The 19,993-nt window shown below is 33.9% G+C and overlaps 1 protein-coding gene across 9 annotated transcripts in view; it reads left to right on the forward strand.

The window, feature by feature from the left end:
• Nucleotides 1-19,225, forward strand: part of QKI (QKI, KH domain containing RNA binding) — a 126,406-nt gene extending 107,181 nt beyond the window's left edge. For 2 of the 9 annotated variants that reach the window (XR_011920395.1, XR_011920396.1), the window contains 4 exons: nt 7,103-7,190; nt 10,366-10,665; nt 12,899-13,805; nt 16,475-19,225. Coding sequence is in view for 6 of the 9 variants with exons in the window: in XM_072409063.1 (XP_072265164.1) it covers nt 7,103-7,190; nt 10,366-10,665; nt 13,731-13,805; nt 16,475-16,491 (480 nt within the window). In the remaining 3 variants the exon portion in view is untranslated. Of the gene's footprint in view, nt 1-7,102; nt 7,191-10,365; nt 10,666-12,898; nt 15,920-16,474 lie in introns of those variants that run through there. The other 7 variants (XM_072409065.1, XM_072409068.1, XM_072409063.1 and 4 more) reach the window with 5 other exon arrangements.
• Nucleotides 19,226-19,993: the final 768 nt, after the last annotated feature.

The following is a 19,993-nucleotide window of genomic DNA, read 5'->3' on the forward strand; positions in this document are numbered from 1 at the left end:
TCTAGTATTCTGCCTTTAGATATTGGCTAGAATTCTGCTCTAGATCATTATAAGTGAACACTTGAATATGAACATTTATTAAAGGTAAACATGGCAGTTGCTGGCCACCTATCATGTAACAATGGACACTTAAAAGCATTTGAGTGTGAACAGCAGGGGGTCTCATTAATGAAATTTTCATGTCTACTTATTATCAGACTTCGCTGTGAGTTAATTGTAATTTGAATAAGGTGAAGTTCATGAAATACTACACTAAGTTGAACGGACATGAGAGGTCCATGACCCAGTACATTGAGATTTTCCTAAGGAAGTCACGTTTATACTTGTTCATGTTTTGATGAAGATGCTCAAAAGTTAATGCTGTTTAAATTGGCTCTTTAGAGTTATTTTATTGGTGCATGTGTCTGGTGGAGATTTAAGGGGACCGGAATTTAAGGAAAATTGACCCAATGAGAACTATTGACAGCAATATAAAATTAGAAATTTTTTCCTTTCAATATCTTAACAAAACATTGTTGTCTTTTTATTTTTTATTGCTCAAGTTCTGTCTTTAAGCCCACCAGGTTTTTATACTTAACCTAAAAATGATAAGCAACATATTGATATTCTTTTGTTCTGAGGCTGAGCGTTGGGGAAAATTTAAACCTCCCAGTTATCAAATTATGTATTCCCTAACCATGATCAAAATGTTTGTGTAATTGCAACCAGTATATGGACCTATACTTATAGGGTGAGCATAGTGGCAGTAGTACTATCTGCATAAAATTCATAGATCCTTTTCATGGTTTCCTTCAGGAACTCAGTTTCTTCAGACCCCAAAAATATCAAATTATTGGCATCTTCAAAAGTTGATCTTAGTCTGTGGTAATGACATATTACTATAGTCGGGATGTTGGGTTGTGAGCCACAGTGGGAGACAGTCATTGACATTTAAAAGCTCTGTGTAAGTTATCATTGATTTTCACAATAAAAAAAAAATATGGTTAAAGTAGGTGTGAGCTTAAGCCTCCTCAGGTATTTGCTGATATCTGTCTCTATGGGTGGACATTACCCTCATTTTGTCAGGCTAGGAAGTCATTGGAAAATCTCTCTAATGCACATGAGCAAATGCATATTTATGAAGAATTAGATTGCGAAACACTAAAAATTCTAAGGTTTTACATATTGTGGCATTAAAAAAAACTGTTTTTTTTCTAGCATTTTTCTAACATTTTTTAGACAAGTTTTAGACAAGTAGTAATGTATCAATATGCTGTTGCCTATTGCATGTGCATATATATAAACAATGTAATTGCCATTCAAATAAACACACATTTGACTGCATTTAGTTGGATTTGAATCAGAATTCATTCGGCTGCTTCTGTCCTATGTCACATTATTATTATTATTATTATTATTATTATTATTAATATTATTACACAGCATTTATATAGTGCCATCATATTACGCAGCGCTGTGCAAAGTCAATAGTCATGTCAATAACTGTCCCTCAAAGGAGCTCACAATCTAATGTCTCTACCATAGTCATATGTCATTATTGTAGTCTAAGGTCAATTTTTAGGGGAAGCCAATCAACCTCACTGCATGTTTTTGGGATGTGGGAGGAAACCCACGCAGAGACGTGGAGAACCTGCAGATAGTGTCCTGGCTGAGATTTGAACCTTGGGTCTAGCGCTGCAAAGGCAAGAGTGCTACCTCTGAGCCACCGTTCTGCCCGTCATCGATAAAGACTAGTGTCCCAGTACAATTGGCAGCCATGCACGCCCAAGCCATCACACTGCCTCCGCCATGCTTTACAGATGATGTGGTATGGTTTGGATCATGAGCTGTTCCATGCCTTCTCCATACTTTTTTCTTGCCATCATTCTGGTAAAGGCTGATCTTGGTTTCATCTGTCCAAAGAATGTTTTTCCAGAACTGTGCTGGCTTGTTTAGATGTTTTTGAGCAAAGTCCAATCTAGCCTTTCTATTCTTGAGGCTTATGAGTGGCTTGCACCTTGCAGTGCACCCTCTGTATTTACTTTCATGCAAGTCTTCTCTTTGTGGTAGACTTGAATATCAATACGCCTACTTTTTTATTAAAATTAATATTATTTATTAATAAATAGGATTTATATAGCGCCAACATATTACGCAGCGCCTACTTCCTGGAGAGTGTTGTTCACTTGGTTGTGAAGGGGTTTCTCTTCACCATGGAAATGAATCTGCGATCATCCACCACTGTTGTATTCTGTGGATGTCCAGGTCTTTTGGCATTGCTAAGTTCACCAGTGCTTTGTTTCTTTCTCATGATGTACCAAACTGTATGTTTTGCCACTCCTAATATTGGTTGGTTTGGTTTGGTTGTTTTTTTCTGTTTTTGCAGCTTAAGGATGGCTTGTTTCACAGCATAGAGAGCTCCTTTGACTGCATGTTGTCTGCAAAATCTTCCACATACAAGCCCCGCCCGTCAATCAACACCAGGCCTTTTATCTGTTTAATTGATAATGACATTAGGAAGGAATTGCCCACACCAGGCCATGAAAAAGCCTTTGAGTGATTGCTCCAATTACTTTTGAGCCCCTGAAATGAAGCGATTGTGTAAAAAAAAAAAAAAAAAAAAAAAAGGCTAAAATTCCTCACATTTTTATGCAATCTTTTTGTTCAACTCGCTGAAAGTCTGCAACTGCATCTGAGTTGTTTCATTTAAAATTATTCTGTTAATGTACAGAACCAAAATTAGAAAAAAGTTGTCTCTGACCAAATATTTATGGACATAACTGTATGTAGTTGCTTTTTTTTTTTAACTTTTGTTTTAAAACAAGATAAAACAAAACCTTAGAATCGTATACTTTCTTTTTCTCCTAACTTGGTTTCTAATTATAAGTTTAGAAGGCCGTTTCTGGCTCCTCCTTTACATTTTTACATTCATTGATTGTAATTTGTACCTAAATTTTGAACCTTTTTGGAAAAAAAATACTTGAATTGAACATTTTTGCCTGGTATATTGATTGCCTTGTGAAAAATTACTGAATTGTAGTGAAAAGGTTCTTTTGTCAGCCAGATAAAAGCATTCCATAGCATACTGTGTCACAAATGATTTTCACAGGGCAGGTTTATAAGGGTTCTACTGTTACTTTGCCTGACATACTTTAGGGGGCCCTAGAGGGAAGAAACTGAAAGCTTGTGCACAAAATATGTGGGCCTCCAGATCCCTTGGGGCCAGAGGGCTAGGCTGGTGAAGATTAGAAGACTAATCAGTAAACATTACCTTTTTCTTTGTTTTTAATTTTTATAACCTAGTTCCTCTTTGTGTGTAATAAAGGTAATTTCTGTAATCGTGTCTGGTATGTTCAACAGTGGTGAAAATGTGATATAACTATTATGTTGGAAAATTACATGATTATGTCATCATGGTCATAGGAATGGAACCACCTCCAATTTGCTCTTTCCCTACAATGATTTCAGTAGTCTTTGCAAATACTTATTTGTTACAAAAGTATTTTAGTAGTGATACTATTTAGATCTTTCTTTCTATTAATCTGTATTTTATGGTGTACATACAGAATACAAGGGGAATATTGAAATATTAGAAGGATAAAAGGCTTTAGTCAATCGCTTGGGCTTATCCTAAGCAATGCAAATCCGGATTTAAGTAACCTTATTGATGTTTGCTTAAAGCAGCTTCCTCCTAGTACAAATGACTGAGCTTTGTTGTAGATACTATACAGGTAGTAGTGTATCCCACTGGTCATTACCTATGCATCCCATGTGCAAACCTCTCTTTGCTTAAACAGTTAGGGCCTCCAGGAATGCCTGGAGCTAAGATAGATTGCCTGAACATGCCTTGTTTGATCAGCTGTCAGTTGCCAAGAGGACAGGTCAAAGGGAGAAAAGGAAAATAAAAACACCCAACTTTAGCACAAAAAAAAAAAAAAGAAAAAGAATGTATTCTGTATGAAATTGCACCATCTTGTGGCAAAGAAGGGTAATCAGACTTGCCTTTTCATAAAATTTGTATTAGGTTTAAGCCCAAGCATAAGGGGGTGCAACTAAAAGCTTTTCAAGACGGTATAAAAAATAAGTATTGCGTTGTATTTTCATATTTTGCTATCATTTGCAGAGCAGGCGTTTGAAGCAACTATCATAGTAGTACTTATTGAATGCCAGCAGTCTATCAAATTGCTATTTGATGGCATATGTTTAGCATACAGGATCATGTGCTTCAGTAGTAGCAACTTGCTTGAAAAACACTACACAGTGCAATCTTTAAGGCAGGCTAATATATTTTGGGGCCTAAAATTTAGTTGCTAGGTTACTTTCCAAGACAGTCATTTTGCCTTCTAAACAAAAGGAAAGCACCATAAAATAGTAATTACACATTTGTCATGTAACCCTTTCCAACTTAAAGTATACACCATTTATGATGTAGAAATGACATTTTTTCTACAATAATTTCTTCTTTGGTTAACACATTTTGATCACCACATTTGACAAAGTATGTTACCTACTATTATTCAAAGCATATTAACAGATAAATATGAAAATGTATATGTGCATGCCTGTAACTGTTACCTTAAGGCCACAATATTATAGCCAGGAAACCCTGTAGTTTCCTGGCTTACACACTGAAGTAATCATTTCAATGGCTAGAACGTATACTGGCTGCATTGCACTTTCAGGTCAGCGACTCATTATTCAGTTAGAGAAGTAGCACTTTTATCAGATCAGCAGTGGTGCAAAATTTCTACAGGGCACAGGGTTTGTGTGTCCACATCTTCATTGTGAAGATATGTTGCTGCTCCTAAATGGGTGTAAATAGGAATGTCGTCATACTGGGGGAGGACAAGGGTGTTCAACCTACACATCCAGCCCTCTCCTTACCTCTGCTTGTTTTCTTGCAGTGGATGGGACACACACATCTCCTCCTATGTTCCTCTGAGATGTACTACCAAGAGAGGGAGCTTCCTAAGCATGCTCAGTGTTGGCTCCCTGAAAGTGGGCGTGTACTATAGACCTTGGCAATTAGCTGTACTGCTCCCCACTCACCTTGTACTTTGATATAATCCAACCCCTCGAGCAGCAGCAGCATAAAAGCTGTGTCTGTCTCATTATCCTCTTGTGTAAACCTTCATATCTCCTACACAGATTATCATAGAAACCTAAAATTTTCAAGGTACACAGTGGACCCTGAGAGCAGTTACTAATCCAATTTTCAGACCCCTAAACATAAATTTCCAGATATAGGGTCACTAGCTTAAAATCCTAATAACCGGGCTATTTCAAGACTAGTGTCCCCAAAGACTTTGCATGTTGGGACTCCTGAGGGCCACTTCATGGCAATGAGCATTAGGTACTGTCAATTGTGGTGCCCCAATAATATACTTGTTCACAAAACGTCAAGGCTGGCCACTTACTCTGTGAACCTCTAATTTTACAGCATTAATAAAATGAGCATTTAATCTTAAGTGCAGAAATTCTTGATTTTTTCATCTTTTATTTGGTGCATGTATGTTATGATAACTAGAAACATTTCAATTTAATTGCATTTTAAATTAAATTTCTATTTTTAAACATACATCTTTAATGTTTGTTTGCATTGTAGCTTGTGAGTTTTATCTCTGTCAACAGCAGCCCCCAGATTTAAAAAAAGGTTGGGCACTACTGTATTAGGAAGTTTAAGTAACTAATGTAAACCTGTAAATGTATACCTGTAAAGTCCAGTTTCTAAAAGTCATAGCATAGCCTACACCCTAAAGACAAAACTTTCCCAAGACATGTTTAAGTGCACAGGTCAGAAAAAGTCTTAGAAGATCTTCTAGGTACAATCAAGGTAATAAATATGTATGTATGGAAAGAAGAATATTACTTAAACTCTTCATATGTGGTATAAAGTGGGTTACACCATCATAACTTTTCACTGAAATCAATTGAACAGTGTGTTTCACAATAGGGTTTTAAAATTGAAGCAGTGTTGAAGCATGCTATATTTTTCTTTCTCATACTGCTTTTGTAAAGTTAGTGAAAACAAGGTCTTTGCTTTCAGAGGCATGAAAATATAGGATCTTTTTGAGTCTACCGTTTGTAGTTGAAATCCAGAGTTTATTTGCTGTAATTTTGCAATCGATTAAGAGAAATAAAGTGTGATTAGACTTTAGAAAGAAGACTACTGCAATGAGGAAACCACAAATGATTGACTGGTGTAGTTACTGAATTAAATGATTTATTGCACTACTACACATAACTCTGCGCTCTAAATAAGTAATCTGCTTATCGTTTCTTATTCCCTGTAGGGGAATAACAGCACTTTTTAAAAATGATAAACATTCATATTATTGTAGCTGCTGAATGGTTGCATATCCATGTATTGTATTTATGATTTGTAATTCACTTTATTTATATACATTTTTTAGCAGTTGCATTTTGGGTAAACTGTAGGCTTTACTGGTAAAGACCAGTAGGAGTGTTTACTTGTTGTTCACACCCTTTAGGGGCTATAGACACGCACGCACGTTTATGTACAAGCAAATTGCCCTAATTAAACATTTTGTTGTGTTGGATGTCCCTCTGAGTGGATGGGAAACCATTAGAAGAACATAGAGAATTTACATATCCACACTTTGATAGAAGTATTGAAAAGAAAAACTGTGGGGAAAAAACTGAAAAACATTCACAGATGTAAGTTATATTTTTGTTAGACCATTTTCTTTTAGACCTTTTTCATCCGCAAAGTTGAACAACGTAACATTAGTTTGTCAAAAATTATATGGTAAAACTAGATGTTGATCTATTTTTCCTGACTGTCATAGTGCCATGCTGGTTTAATCAGTGACTATTAATTTTCAATTTATTTATTTTTTGTTTGACTATAAAACCAGATTTTGTTACATGGCTTTTCATTTAAAGAATGTTGACTCATCTAATCAACTCTCACTGTTCAGGTTTTGGAAAAGTAGTGTTTTACTTCCACAGGTACCTATTCAATCTTATGCTGTAAAAGTAACAAAGTACAAAAGATACTCAGCTCAAGATGTAGTAAAATTTATGTTTTTACTTGGTCTACAAGAAAAATAATCTTTAAGGATTACCTTGTTTTAATTACCTTTTTTGTCTGTATTTACAGGCTGAAGGAGAAGACAGTTTAAAAAAGATGCAGTTGATGGAACTGGCCATCCTAAATGGCACCTACAGGGATGCCAATTTAAAATCACGTAAGCAAATCACCCCCACCTCAGCAGATTTTCTGTTGGCAATTTCCTAGATAGTTTGTAGTATTACTTTTGTATTGGGTTCCCTACAATCAAATGAATATAAAAAAATGTTCACAATGTAAAGCATGCTGAATAGTTTCTCACCCTATTAGGACAATTCTTTGTTATAGTAGTAGCTGGAGGTGTTGGTTATTTACCGTTTTCATTTCATGCTTGGATTAGTTAGTTGAATTTGAGACCTAGTAATTGCTCAAAAAAAATAGGAGCCATGTTAATAAGGCTACTTACTGACTTCTCTCTTTAACGAATAGGCCTGTGGGGCCATTTGACAGAGAACTTGAACACAGCTGTGGAACTTGATATCAAATGTCTGGAACAGAGAGAAGTGCAGAATTTTAGCAAAGGACACCATCTTACTCTTAATGTGTTGTAATTTGGGGTTAGAAGAAGCATAGCACAGAGAACTCACTAATGTGCTGATAAAAGTTTATAATCTAAAAAAAAACCAGGGAGCAAAGAAAGAGGTTTGAGGCTCAAAAGTATTATGTCAAACTATGAATGTATTAATATATATTAACTTCAAATATAACAAAGTCATACAAGTACATAGTTCACAGACATATTTTTGTTAGAATGTGTAGAATATATTATATTTATCTTGCCTAGTTCTGTTTAAAAGAAATCACAGAAGTAGGAACATTGATTCAAGCTAGTAAAACATATTATGTTTGTCTTGCCTAGTTCTGTTATGAGTCACAGAAATAGGGTAGTTCACTAGACATATTATTGCTAACATGGACATTAAACAGCAAAGATATGTATGGAAAACAAGAAATAGTGATAAGACCGTATTTTCCGTATAAGTCCCCGACGCTTTTTCCCAGGTTGGGCTTCCTAAGGGGTATATGACTTTATACGATTGGTGGTCTGTATATACAGAAAAGTTATATATAAATAATAATTACAGATATCAAACAAGTATACAGAGTAAATTATCATGGGTAATGATGGTTATCTTGCATATCACTGCTCAATATTCAAATATAGTAAGAAGGGGTCCATATATATCTAGTATTTGGTCCACCTAAATTTAAGTAAGAAGCTAGAGAAGTGTGAGCTAATAATATAGATCATTCTTACAGATAGTAGAAAGGTCTAGATAATGTATTCAGGACAGGTAGTTCCTAAGGTAGTGCTGATAAGCTGCAACATTAAAATTACCAATATATGGCTCAGTATGATTGAATGATAATATTGTCCAATGGTAATTAGGGATACATATAGATATATACATATACCTAAGAAGGGAGTCAGGATAGAGAAATTTAAAATTGGTTATATAGAAAGTAAGTCTCATTATAGGTGTTATCAAATATAGGCAATTTGAAGGGTAGTCGCTAGATGATGTACAAAAAAGAAAGTATAAGTATATGCAAAATGATCATAAAGTAAAGAATAATGTATTGAAAGGGTGATAACTAGATAGAGCGGTAAGGTGTGTTGCTTACCCGAGGTTATCATGGGTAGGTAGATGCTGTTGAAAACTGAAAAAATGTATAATCCTTTGAGCAGGCCTGATGTGAGAAAGTAATGCTACAAATATATGTATAGCTGTACTACTTTTTGTTGGATATATAGCATGACTACACAAATGTGTAAATCAGAAGAGAATATACAATTTAACTTTGCAATTAACTGGGGGTTTTTTTTATTTTACCTCAGCATAAGATTTATTCAGTGGAAGTGCTATATACAAAATGCAATTTCACATTGCAGCCATTTTAACTGCAGGTTGCATTTGAGGTTTTGCTTCTTGCGCTTGTTTTATAATGGTTCTGTACTTCTGTACGTTTGGCTCCTTCCTCATGTTTTTGTGTTTGACGTTCAGTGCCTATTCAATCTGTTTTTTTTTTTTTTTTTTTTTTTTTTTTTTTTTATGCTTAGTTTTTCAAAATATCACTGCTTGACTGCTGTGCGTGCATGCTTGAAAAACATACAATTGTATGCTTTGTAAATTGGACAGTAAATTGGAAATATTTATCTGAAATGCATTCTATCAAAATAAATACAATTACAAAATGCAGATCTGCTACATGCATGCAATCTTTTTCCTGATGGCACCATTTTTAACATCTTCAGGTATTAACCCCTACTAACAAATTGGCGAAGAATTCAAAGTGTTAGGCTATGTACATAGGTGCACTAATTGTCATTGGAAATGAACCAATAATGACCGATGCGCAATGACAGGCCAACGAACGACGGTCCTGGCGGATCTTGGCGACGATTGTTCGCTATCTATTGTGTGTATGGTCACTCAGTGATCATGGATTGTTCTGCGGTACGCTTTTTCCGGTACATGTCACTTCCTGCATCCTTCAAACGATCGTATCTAGTGTGTGTACAATAATATTGGTGGATTATATTTGAACGTGCTTTTTACGATTGCACAAATTAGTCGTTAATAATTATTGATCTGTTAGTCGTTCGTTTTCTAACGACAATTATTGCGAGTGTCTACCTAGCCTTAGTTTATGTTGCATGAAGTATTGAGGCATTGTCACAAAAAGGCCAATTTACCTATTACAGAAATGTTTTACATTTTCTACAGCACTGTATTGCTTTAATGATGTTTTATAAATTTTGTTCTTGTATTGGACACTCATTATAAGCCTACAAAGATAATTTAAATTATTGGTTGATATGTAATCCTTTTTAACTTTCCTTAACTCTTTAGTAAATGTTGATCTTTACTTTTAACATCATCACACATACCTGTTCTTTTTCTTGTGACTGTTGAACTCTTTTACCTTAGAATCACTTGCTTTTCTAACAATTTTCAGTGAGATTTCTTTTCACAATGTTTACAGTACTGTTTTTTTTTTTATTATTATTATCGGTGGCATTTTTACAATACCCTACTACTGTATGGTATTTGCCCTTGAATAAAGCATGTTTGCATTTAATCACGCTGGTGATCTGGGATTGCTTGTTCACATTTGAATGGTGTGCTTTGGCACTATGTGTGATCAGCGCATGAACTAATGATTCTCCTTTTTTCCCCTTTCTTCTCGCTTATTTTCTATTTCTTCTTTTTCCTTTTACTTATTTCCTACTCTACCTTTTTGTACTGCTGCTTCCACACTTCCTTCTAATTTTTCTTTGCTTACTGTAGCAGCCCTTGCCTTTTCTCTTGCAGCGACGGCTCAGGCCCCACGCATTATAACAGGGCCCACGCCTGTTCTGCCACCAGCTGCTCTGCGTACACCTACGCCAGCTGGGCCTACCTTAATGCCTTTGATCAGACAAATACAGACAGCCGCTGTCATGCCAAATGGAACCCCTCATCCTACTGCAACACTAGTCCCACAAGCACCAGAAGCTGGCTTGATATATACACCATATGAATATCCTTATACCTTGGCTCCAGCGACATCGATTCTTGAATATCCAATTGAAACAAGTGGGGTGTTAGGTAAGATCTTGTGACTTTGTATTGTGTGGATTTTTTAAACATATTTTTTGTATTGTATTTTTATATGGTTATTTGAAAAGGCATACTTTTAAGATGATAAATATATTCAAAGAATTGTAAGGAATATTTTGTATTGGAACCTACCAAACTAAAATATAACTAAGCCAAATATAGAAATGCAGTTAGTTTTCTAACTTCAAAAAACTTTTAATGATTTGTAGTCCAAATATATAAAAAAAATACAAATGGTTACATTAACCATTAACAGTTTATTAAAATATAATTTTGTCGATTCATATGTATTGCCTGTGGCTTTACAATTTTCACATTGTAATATGATCCCGATTCAAATAGAAAATCATTGGACAATATTATTGCCAAAAAAGTCTGAATAGAATTTTAAATAGAAAAGTAATAGCTTAAGTGTCACAAAATATGTTAAATAAGAATAGTAAAATTAACTTGGGCTTTTATGAGGGGTTATATCATCCTTTTTCAAACATATTTACCCCTTAAGAATCCTCAAAATTTCATAGGTCGGGGAACCTTACAATATTGAATCAGTGTGAGAAAAATGCATTGGTTGCCAGAAATTGTAATGCCCCATAGTTGTCAGGGTGCCACTTACAGAAAAAAAACTGAAAAGGTCCTTGGTTTCATGTCACTGGCTCTGCCAAGTGGTGTTGGCCCATGAACAATGCAGGCAGGTTACAGAGGAAATCCTGACGAATTCTGGAGGTTACTAGGTTGTAAAAGGATGGATTAAAAATAAGTGCCATTAATGTCAAACTTAATTTCATTTATATAATCTTCTAATATAATCTTCTAGTATCATTTTAAACAATGACTGGTGAATACAAACATTTGTCAATAGGTGCCTAAACTGGTCCTATTGGGAGCATGCAATCTTGTACACAGCATCTATTGGCAACAATAGAGTTATATTTAGATGTGAATATTCATGTGAACACACTCTATTGAAAACAGCAACTAGTTAATACAAGGGACTTTTTTTAGCATAGCTGAAGTATGTAAAAGGCTAGATTGCCATCTGCTGGCCTGATAGAAGACTTTACTATGTTCATATACAGTATTTTATACCTATACTATTTTTTACCTGTTTCAAAATGAAAAACTAATTTTAATACCTGCCTGAAAAAATGTGTGCATATCTTTGTATGTTGATGGATGAAACATGGGGGTTTAAAAAGGCAGTCCATAGCAATAAGGTAGTCCATAAGGTATTTAGGCATCCCGATTCGTAGACTTGTTCCAAAATAAAAGACTGTGGTTGTGTTTAGCTATGTCAAATTGAACCAACTTAATTAAACATTGATGACATTTATTTATTTTTTAGAACTTAGTATTTAACTTTATTAGAATTAGGGTTGGCAAGTGCAAACATCCTTTGAAAGCCAAGTGAACAAAGTCTACCGAGGCTGTAATCCCAAAATAATTTCCCTGAAATCAAGGATATATACATAAACCTTAAGAAACACATTATTGTGTTTAATAGCTTGGTGTATTCTCACAGGGTGACAGAATGAGTCATTGTTTTAATAGGAGACCTGTAAAAAAATACTACCATAAAATTCACCACCAGCCATTATCTGAGGAATGGTCTGGGAGTAATAATTTATAAATATAGCCCATAGTCTAAATCTTACTGAAATATTATTACGAAAAGTGTCAGTAACTATATTGTTTGCTAGTATTGTAAATGTTTTATTCATTGCCCCTACATAGTACTTCTTCAAGGTAACATTTATACATTAGAAGGTTTATCTTAAAAAAACTGAAATAATCTAAACCCAAAAACATGACATTTTGCAATTTAACAATTCTTTGAATATGGTAGCTGCATTCATTTTTGTCCTAGGCATACAGTCTACACTTCAAAAGATTTTTTTTCTGATTAGGTATATCAAATTTGAGCTTCAAACAAAGGGGAAGTTTTGTTATTCACAGATAGCTGGGAAACTAATAACATTGTTTGAAATTTCCCTTAATAGACCAGATGTTCGGATCAACAGGCATTTTGTGTATTTGCAGAAGCTGCACTTAAAAACAAACTAATTTAGCCACCACATCTTGGGACTGGTAGGCTGCAGTGTATAAAAATGTTTTTGGGTTTAGAAATACTTTAGTTTAACATTGTTGTCTGTGCATTTATATTAAAAGATAGCTTCAGTGGTCAAATCACTCATTTTTAATTCCTTCCTTTTATCTTTAGGTATGGCTTTCCCAACAAAAGGCTAAGAATTCAAGAAAATCTCAAATGATCATTCATTGTTCACATGATTTTAATTTTAGCAGTTGTCTAAGTTCATCGGTTAAAAAAGAAAGAAAAAAAAACATTTGTGAAACTTTGCCTAGCAGTCAGTGACTTACTTGCACTTATTTTTTATTATTATTTTGCACATAGATAAACATAAATCTTTTATGTTGATCAATATTTGATTTAGTCTTTACATTTAAGTGGCAGTGAGTGAGTGTATAGTAGAATACTGACTGCTAAGTTTCCTCTTTTGCATGCTTTACTAATCACTTAATTCATGTGTTTCCTACTTCTTGACTTTAGATATTAAGAATCAAATAATTTAAATTTATAAGACTGGATTATTTTTATTAATACTGATGTCAGTGTTAAAGTATAATAAAACTGCTCATCGTCTGCAGGTAAAGCACTTCAGTGATTATGTGAATAGTAAAGCTTCAATTTACTTGGGTCTAACAGATTTCAAAAGATACCACTTTTAAATGGTAACTGAATGCATAATGATGCCCTTTAGTGTCACACGTGTTTCCACATACCAACTGAAATCACAGGACGGAACAGATTAAATCCAGGTATACGTCCTTAAATTCAAAATGAATCGGCACACGTATCATTCTCATACTGTAGCAGAGACTCCAAACTACTGTGCCTTAACATGCTTTCTAAGACTAAATGTTTTTGCAGCAAATTTCCATGTGAAACCTAGATTGATAAACCCTGCTGTTAATTTGTGTTTTATTGAATGTTCTGTTTTCTAACTTTGTCTTGGTAATTACAATCTAACTAGGTGCGGTGGCAACTAAAGTGCGAAGGCATGATATGCGGGTCCATCCTTACCAAAGGATTGTGACCGCAGACAGAGGTTAGTTTAGCCATGTAGTTTTTGCTTTGACAAAATGTTATTTCAGCAAGTCCGCTTTACAACACCACACATAATCTGCACCCTATTAGACTCTGAGTGGTGGGGTTTTGTGACTTGTTAATGGTTTCCATTTTGTTTTTGGTTCTTGTGGAATTACACGGCACATGCTTTTATAGAAATGGTAAAATACTAACTGTTGGTATGCAGGATTTAGTATGGTGTTGCAAAGCAATGATGATGACAGCTTAACTATAAAGGTGGTTGATGCATTTATCTGGGCTGTACAAACTAAATACTTCATTTCTGAAAAACTCACGCCTGCCAAGTAGTAGTGCAGATACCTAAAATATAATGCCCTATAATGAAGCTCAAAAGAAAAAAAGAACACCTAAAGGGGGGGGGGTTAAAATGAGCCTATCTTAAAATCTCATTTCGCATGCCAGTGAGCATAGATATAATTGTTTGAGGATTATTTTTAAAACTTTTTCTAACTGCTTTGCACAGATAGTATGCTCACATATGTCTTATATGTGCAGGTTTGTTAAATATCATGTAATTTGACTACTACAACTAAAAAGTTTAAATCTACTCGCATTGACTGCATTACTTTAAAGTTCATTTCAACAAACATTTCATTCCTATTTCAGTAAATCAGTAGCCAAAAAAATTATATCATGTGCTAAGGAATTTCTAATGAAAGAGCTGAATTGAGTGAATTGTTTACTTCAGCCTTTTCAGTTTCGAAGTATTTTCAAATTTAACCCTTTGCAAAAACCGCTTTTATGAATAAGCCTTTCTGACTGTTGAAGGGCAGCCAAGTGAATGGTTTCTCACTATATATATGTTACAGTATCCAGTTTAATTGTTGTAACAACCGGACTGAAAAGTACATATAATCTGTTAATGATGTTGCACAGTTTTTAAACCTGTGTGTACTGTGTAAAGCCAGGGACTTTGCAGAGGTTATATCACAGGTATGCCAGTACATTTTTACCACCTGATCTTGCAGTAATACTGCATGTATATAACCTTGTAACAGCATTAAATGGGTCCTTAAATCCAGTTACAAATAGTACATTGGGATAATGTACAATTAAATATATAGTTATGCATGTCATTTTGACTGTATGAACGCACTGTGGTTGTAATAAACCACATTTATATTTATTTAGATTCTTTCTGCTTAATAGTAGGCAAAATGTTCAGTAAACCCCAGTTCTTAATAAGAACTAAAGGGAAAACACCATTAATCATTGTTCCAATATTATACAGAAATACCGGAAGGGAAAATTAGTGATATGGTTAAATCAAAGACACATGTCTTTTAGTTTTCCCTTCATCAAGCTGACCAATGGTATTAAGTCTTTAGGACAAAGCTATATTTGAATCTACTGGATTTCATTTTTCGAAATGCCACATAATCTGACTTTGCACTGAATTTTTCTCATTGACATCTCCTCTGCTTTAGTCATAATGGCAACAGTACAAAATAAAGCAAACTGAACCTCATAATATATAGTAAAGCTGTTGAAAGAGTCTTAAAAAATACTACTGTTAAGTGGACCAAGTTTAGTGAAGGAGAATGGGAGTTACTGAGGAAGAAGGAGCTCAAAACACTGAGAATGTTAACTTTCCACTTGAGAACTTTTTATGTTTTACTGTATTTTTTTTTTTTAAGAAAATAGTATTTACAGATGGCGAAAGAAATATAAAAATATAATGCAGGAATGTATATGAAATGACAGATTTTATTGTATTTGCAGAGTATTAGCTTTGAAAAAAAGAGGGCTGTTTGTAGTTATAAATGCTTTCTTAGTGTATTAGATTTTTTTATGTACTTAAATTTTTACAACCTAGAAATATATATTAAAAAAAAAAAAAAGCCAGGACTTTTACAGTGTTTACATTCAAATGCATTTTATATGTGTCCTATATGTGTAAATTAGTATTTCAACTGGAAATGTTGCCAGTAGCAATAGCATTATAGCTGTTCCTGGTTCAGATGATGATGCCTACTGTGCTAGACCAGAGTTTTATTGCTTTGTATTATGAGGCCAAGATACTTTGTGTTTGTAAATAGAAAATGAGCAATAAACATTTATTGAACAAAACAACTTGTTTGGCCCATAGTTTATCTTAAAATGTTTACTTTCATTTTTTTAATTTTAAGAAACCATTAGATCCATTATTCTTAACAAGTTAATAATCACATCATCATTATTAATAGATGCTTCAATGCTTGCACCATTGGGGAGTTACTAATGCTTAATAGCAGTCAGATACTGATTGTGTGCACTGACTGTCTACAAATTTCTATCTAAGTTTCAAGCTGATTATTTTTCTTCTCCAATTTCCGACTGCTACTAACCATTAGTCCTTAGTTTTATTTCCATTTTTTTCTTCTTGTTAACCAGTTTTATGGGCGTGGGCTTCTTTTTCACACATTCGAATCATGATACCTGGTGTCATGATTTTGTTGCATTCTGTAGGTGGTGTCAATCAGTATGTCAATATTAAACATGCTTGTTTTTTATTAGTTGTGATTAGTTTTTTCATGTTGTCATTAAACAGTCACTAGCTGGAACTAATCTCTTCTCTATCTTTTCTTTTCTTTTTTTTTTTTTTTTTTTTTTTTTTTTTTTTTTTTTTTTTTTTTTCTAACCACCCAGCCGCCACCGGCAACTAACCTATGACCTTCTGACCTCTGAATTCTTCACCCAATGATGACCTGACCATGCCTGCCTGCTGATCAGTTAACTGGTAATCGCCTCTGCTTGTCTGTCTTCGGTGCAGCGAGCTGAGGCATTTGTCCGTTCGTCTTACCATCTAACAAGGCACACAGAGAAATAGATTTCTTCCAACTTTTTTTTTTTTAATATTTTAATTTGTTTTCATCCCCCGATTGGGTGAAAGTAATTCTAGAACCTGCACTGATAAATAGAAAAGCAATAAGGTCCATTTCAGCCCTCCGCACTGATCATATTTTTAGTGTCCTAACTAAATGAGCGAACGGTCTAAAAGCTTCACCTTGAGTACTGGGAAGACATCTGATCCTCAACTACCAATGACAGAGGCAGTTACTGTGAGAAACTTTTAGGGAACTTTATTTTGTGTTTTCTCTTGTATTGTGAAATAAGAAGCTGAATGTACTGTGTTGTGATGATGCATCATGCATGAACCTGATTGGTCAGGGATTTCACTGGTGAAGTTGATTACATATTTTAAAAAAATATTTAAAAAAAAATTAGTATTTAGTCACTACAGTGCCCTTTCAGGGTTAGACATTGCATTCTGTTCTTTGTAATCTTGCCTGCCAAATTTGTCACATTAAAAAGAGTGCCATGAGAAAATTATTTTTTTTTAACCCTAAATTTTTTTTACTGCAACACTGGTATTCGAAAACTGTTGTGATGCAATTAACAAAACATTATTTTTCAAAGCCTCATGTAATATTACATTGGTATAAGTAAGGTACATGCATTATGTATCATGTTACTGGGCAAACTGTTCAAGTATTTGTTTTTAGACCTCCCTGTATAGAAACAAACATTAAGGATGTAAAAGCCATGCTTGCCTATTGCTATATAATTGTAATGAAATTGTAGATATAAGTGTTGTGCATTGAAAAAAATGAACAAAAATTAGATACTTTTACTATACAAGGGTGCTGGTGCAGAAAAAATATATTTTTTGAAATGTAGCATTTTATACTTTCAAGTGTTATAAAAAAAAAAAAAGGAAAAAAAAAGAAAACCCTTTATTGCATTGAATTAATTTTGGTGGTAGTCAAGGAATAAGACCAAAAAGAGCCTTTTGTCTTTTTTTTTCCCTTTTGACTTTTTTTATTTTCAGCATTGGTATAAGTTGATTGAAAAAAAAGTGCCTTATTTTTTCTCTATGATCATCTAGTCCAGTGTTTTGTATTTTTTTTTTTAATGCAGTGTCAAAAGGAGGTCTGTAGTTTGCCATGCAAGTTTTAAGAGGCCACATCAAATTCATGAGCACTTTGAGACATTGTAAAGTTTATTCTTGCAAGTCAGTCACCCAGTATAGTATGTACTACAAATAAGGAAAATCTTTTTATGAATATTGTGCTTTTGCCAAGATAGTTTTTAGCCACTTATAATTTCAGTGTAGGAAATGTCAAATTTTGTATTGATGTATGTGCGCAAATTTGGTTTTGCATTTTTAGTTGTGCCACTTGGGTGCCATTTTTTTTAAATACATTTGGCAAATACGTAGCACATTTTCCTTAACCCTAACTTTTTTTGTTTGTTTTTTTTGTTACTCTGGGTAAGGGTCAAGCAGTAAATCTAAAAATTTTGATTTTTTAACACCTTTTGGTGACCTCATTTGCTACTTTGTCACACTGAAACAAATTATTAGTTATAATTTACTATGCAACAGATATTTACTTCATTCTATTCAGCAGCTAGCTTTCGTGCCACCAGCTTTGTCTTCCTAGTCATTTTTTTATTCTATATTGTTGTTTACTTGCATAAATTTTCATCCTTTGCTGGGAATTGTTTGAACAATTTTGTGACACCAGTGCATTTAGAGAGATCAACTAGTTTTTAAAATTGGTGTTTGATCCAGTTTCATCTCAAGCTGCAATAAACCTGGATATTTTTAAGTAATTTTAATATATATATATTTTTTTTTTAAAGGGTGGATAAGGTGTAAGTCTATTGAAACAATATGCGACACTTAACTTGAGTGCTATGAACAAACAGAAAAATGGGTCAACATTAAAAAAAAACAAAGCTAAACAAAAAAAAAGCATGATTTTTGAAATCTCCAAATACCTTGAATTTCAGTATTATGAACTTTGTTTTTATTCCTGTTAGGTAGTTTTCAGCCTTTAGTTTTTTACTTTGACAGTATTTTATATATATATATATATATATATATATATATATATTATTTTTTTTGTTTTTATTATGATTATTTCAAAGAATGATTAGATTGGAGTGTCGCTGATATGTAACCATACAGATGAAGTGTATTTGTCTTTCATTACCTTAGTGGTTTCTTGCTATGTATGTATCATGCCAACCTATTGCCTAAAAGAACCTGTAAAATAATGTATTTACAGCCATTGTTACAAGTTTATAATGTATTTTTCTATCTTGTTTTATATGTATGTTATATAACATTCAAGGAGTTTTTCCTGGTTGAGAAAAAGGATACAAAAATGTAAAACCCACGATTTTGATAACTAAAACAATGCCAATTGTTTTGCAGTACTTTATTATATTGAAAGTGTTGTCTTTCTTGGCTTTTAGTTAGCGACTGAATGACATTAGACAAAGGTTTTAGTTGGGTTTTTACATGGCTTGCATTTTAATTCTTTGGTTCTTTGCTGTTTCTATTAACCCCATAGCATTATTTTAATAAATGTTATAATACCAAGATACTAACTCTGGACTTTGTCTGTTTATTAACATTGTATCTTTTATTTAAATAAGATCTACAAAGAAAATAAGACTGAAAGTAAGCTACAGGACTAACACTCAACAGTGTGACCACAGATAACCCAGCGTTATTTGTTTAATATTGTTTGTCACCTGACATTCTGCAAACTACTTCAAAAGTAGCTATGGTTAATCTAGTCTAATACCTTTCCAGTATGTGATAGTGGAAGTGGGGGGAAAATGTTTTACTACAACAGGCATTTGCTTGTCCCCTGGCTTTGCAACACCTGCATTACTAATGCCACACTTCTGGTTCCTCAGATGTCAGCAGCAAAAAAAAAAAAAAAAAACAATTAATAACCACCTTGCTGTTTTTGAAAGATTAATGGGAAAGGTAGTTCATAATACAGGGACCGCCACCTGCCTACAGCTTCTTCCCACCCGCTTTAAAAAAAAGTTCTAGGGAGAATACAGTGCTTAATTATGTCTTAAGTCATAGCGATGTCGATTTATTAAACCTCTGACACTTCTGGACCACCCTCGCTGCTAGTATGTGGTTTATGTAATGAATTGCTCTAACAAAGTCGGCATCAGAAATTGTTAATTTCAAACATTTTTTATTTGTGAGGAGTCTGACATGTTTTCTAATGACTGTTTTAAAGGTAGGAAGATTTATACCTCTCCCTCTGATGGTTTCTTGGCTCAATACAGAGTAAACCTGCACAGACTTGCAGGTTTGGCCCAATTTAGTTTGGTAAGAAGTAAGTAGGGTAA

This window comes from Pyxicephalus adspersus, chromosome 4 (assembly GCF_032062135.1).
Source record: "Pyxicephalus adspersus chromosome 4, UCB_Pads_2.0, whole genome shotgun sequence".
Lineage (NCBI taxonomy): Eukaryota > Metazoa > Chordata > Amphibia > Anura > Pyxicephalidae > Pyxicephalus > Pyxicephalus adspersus.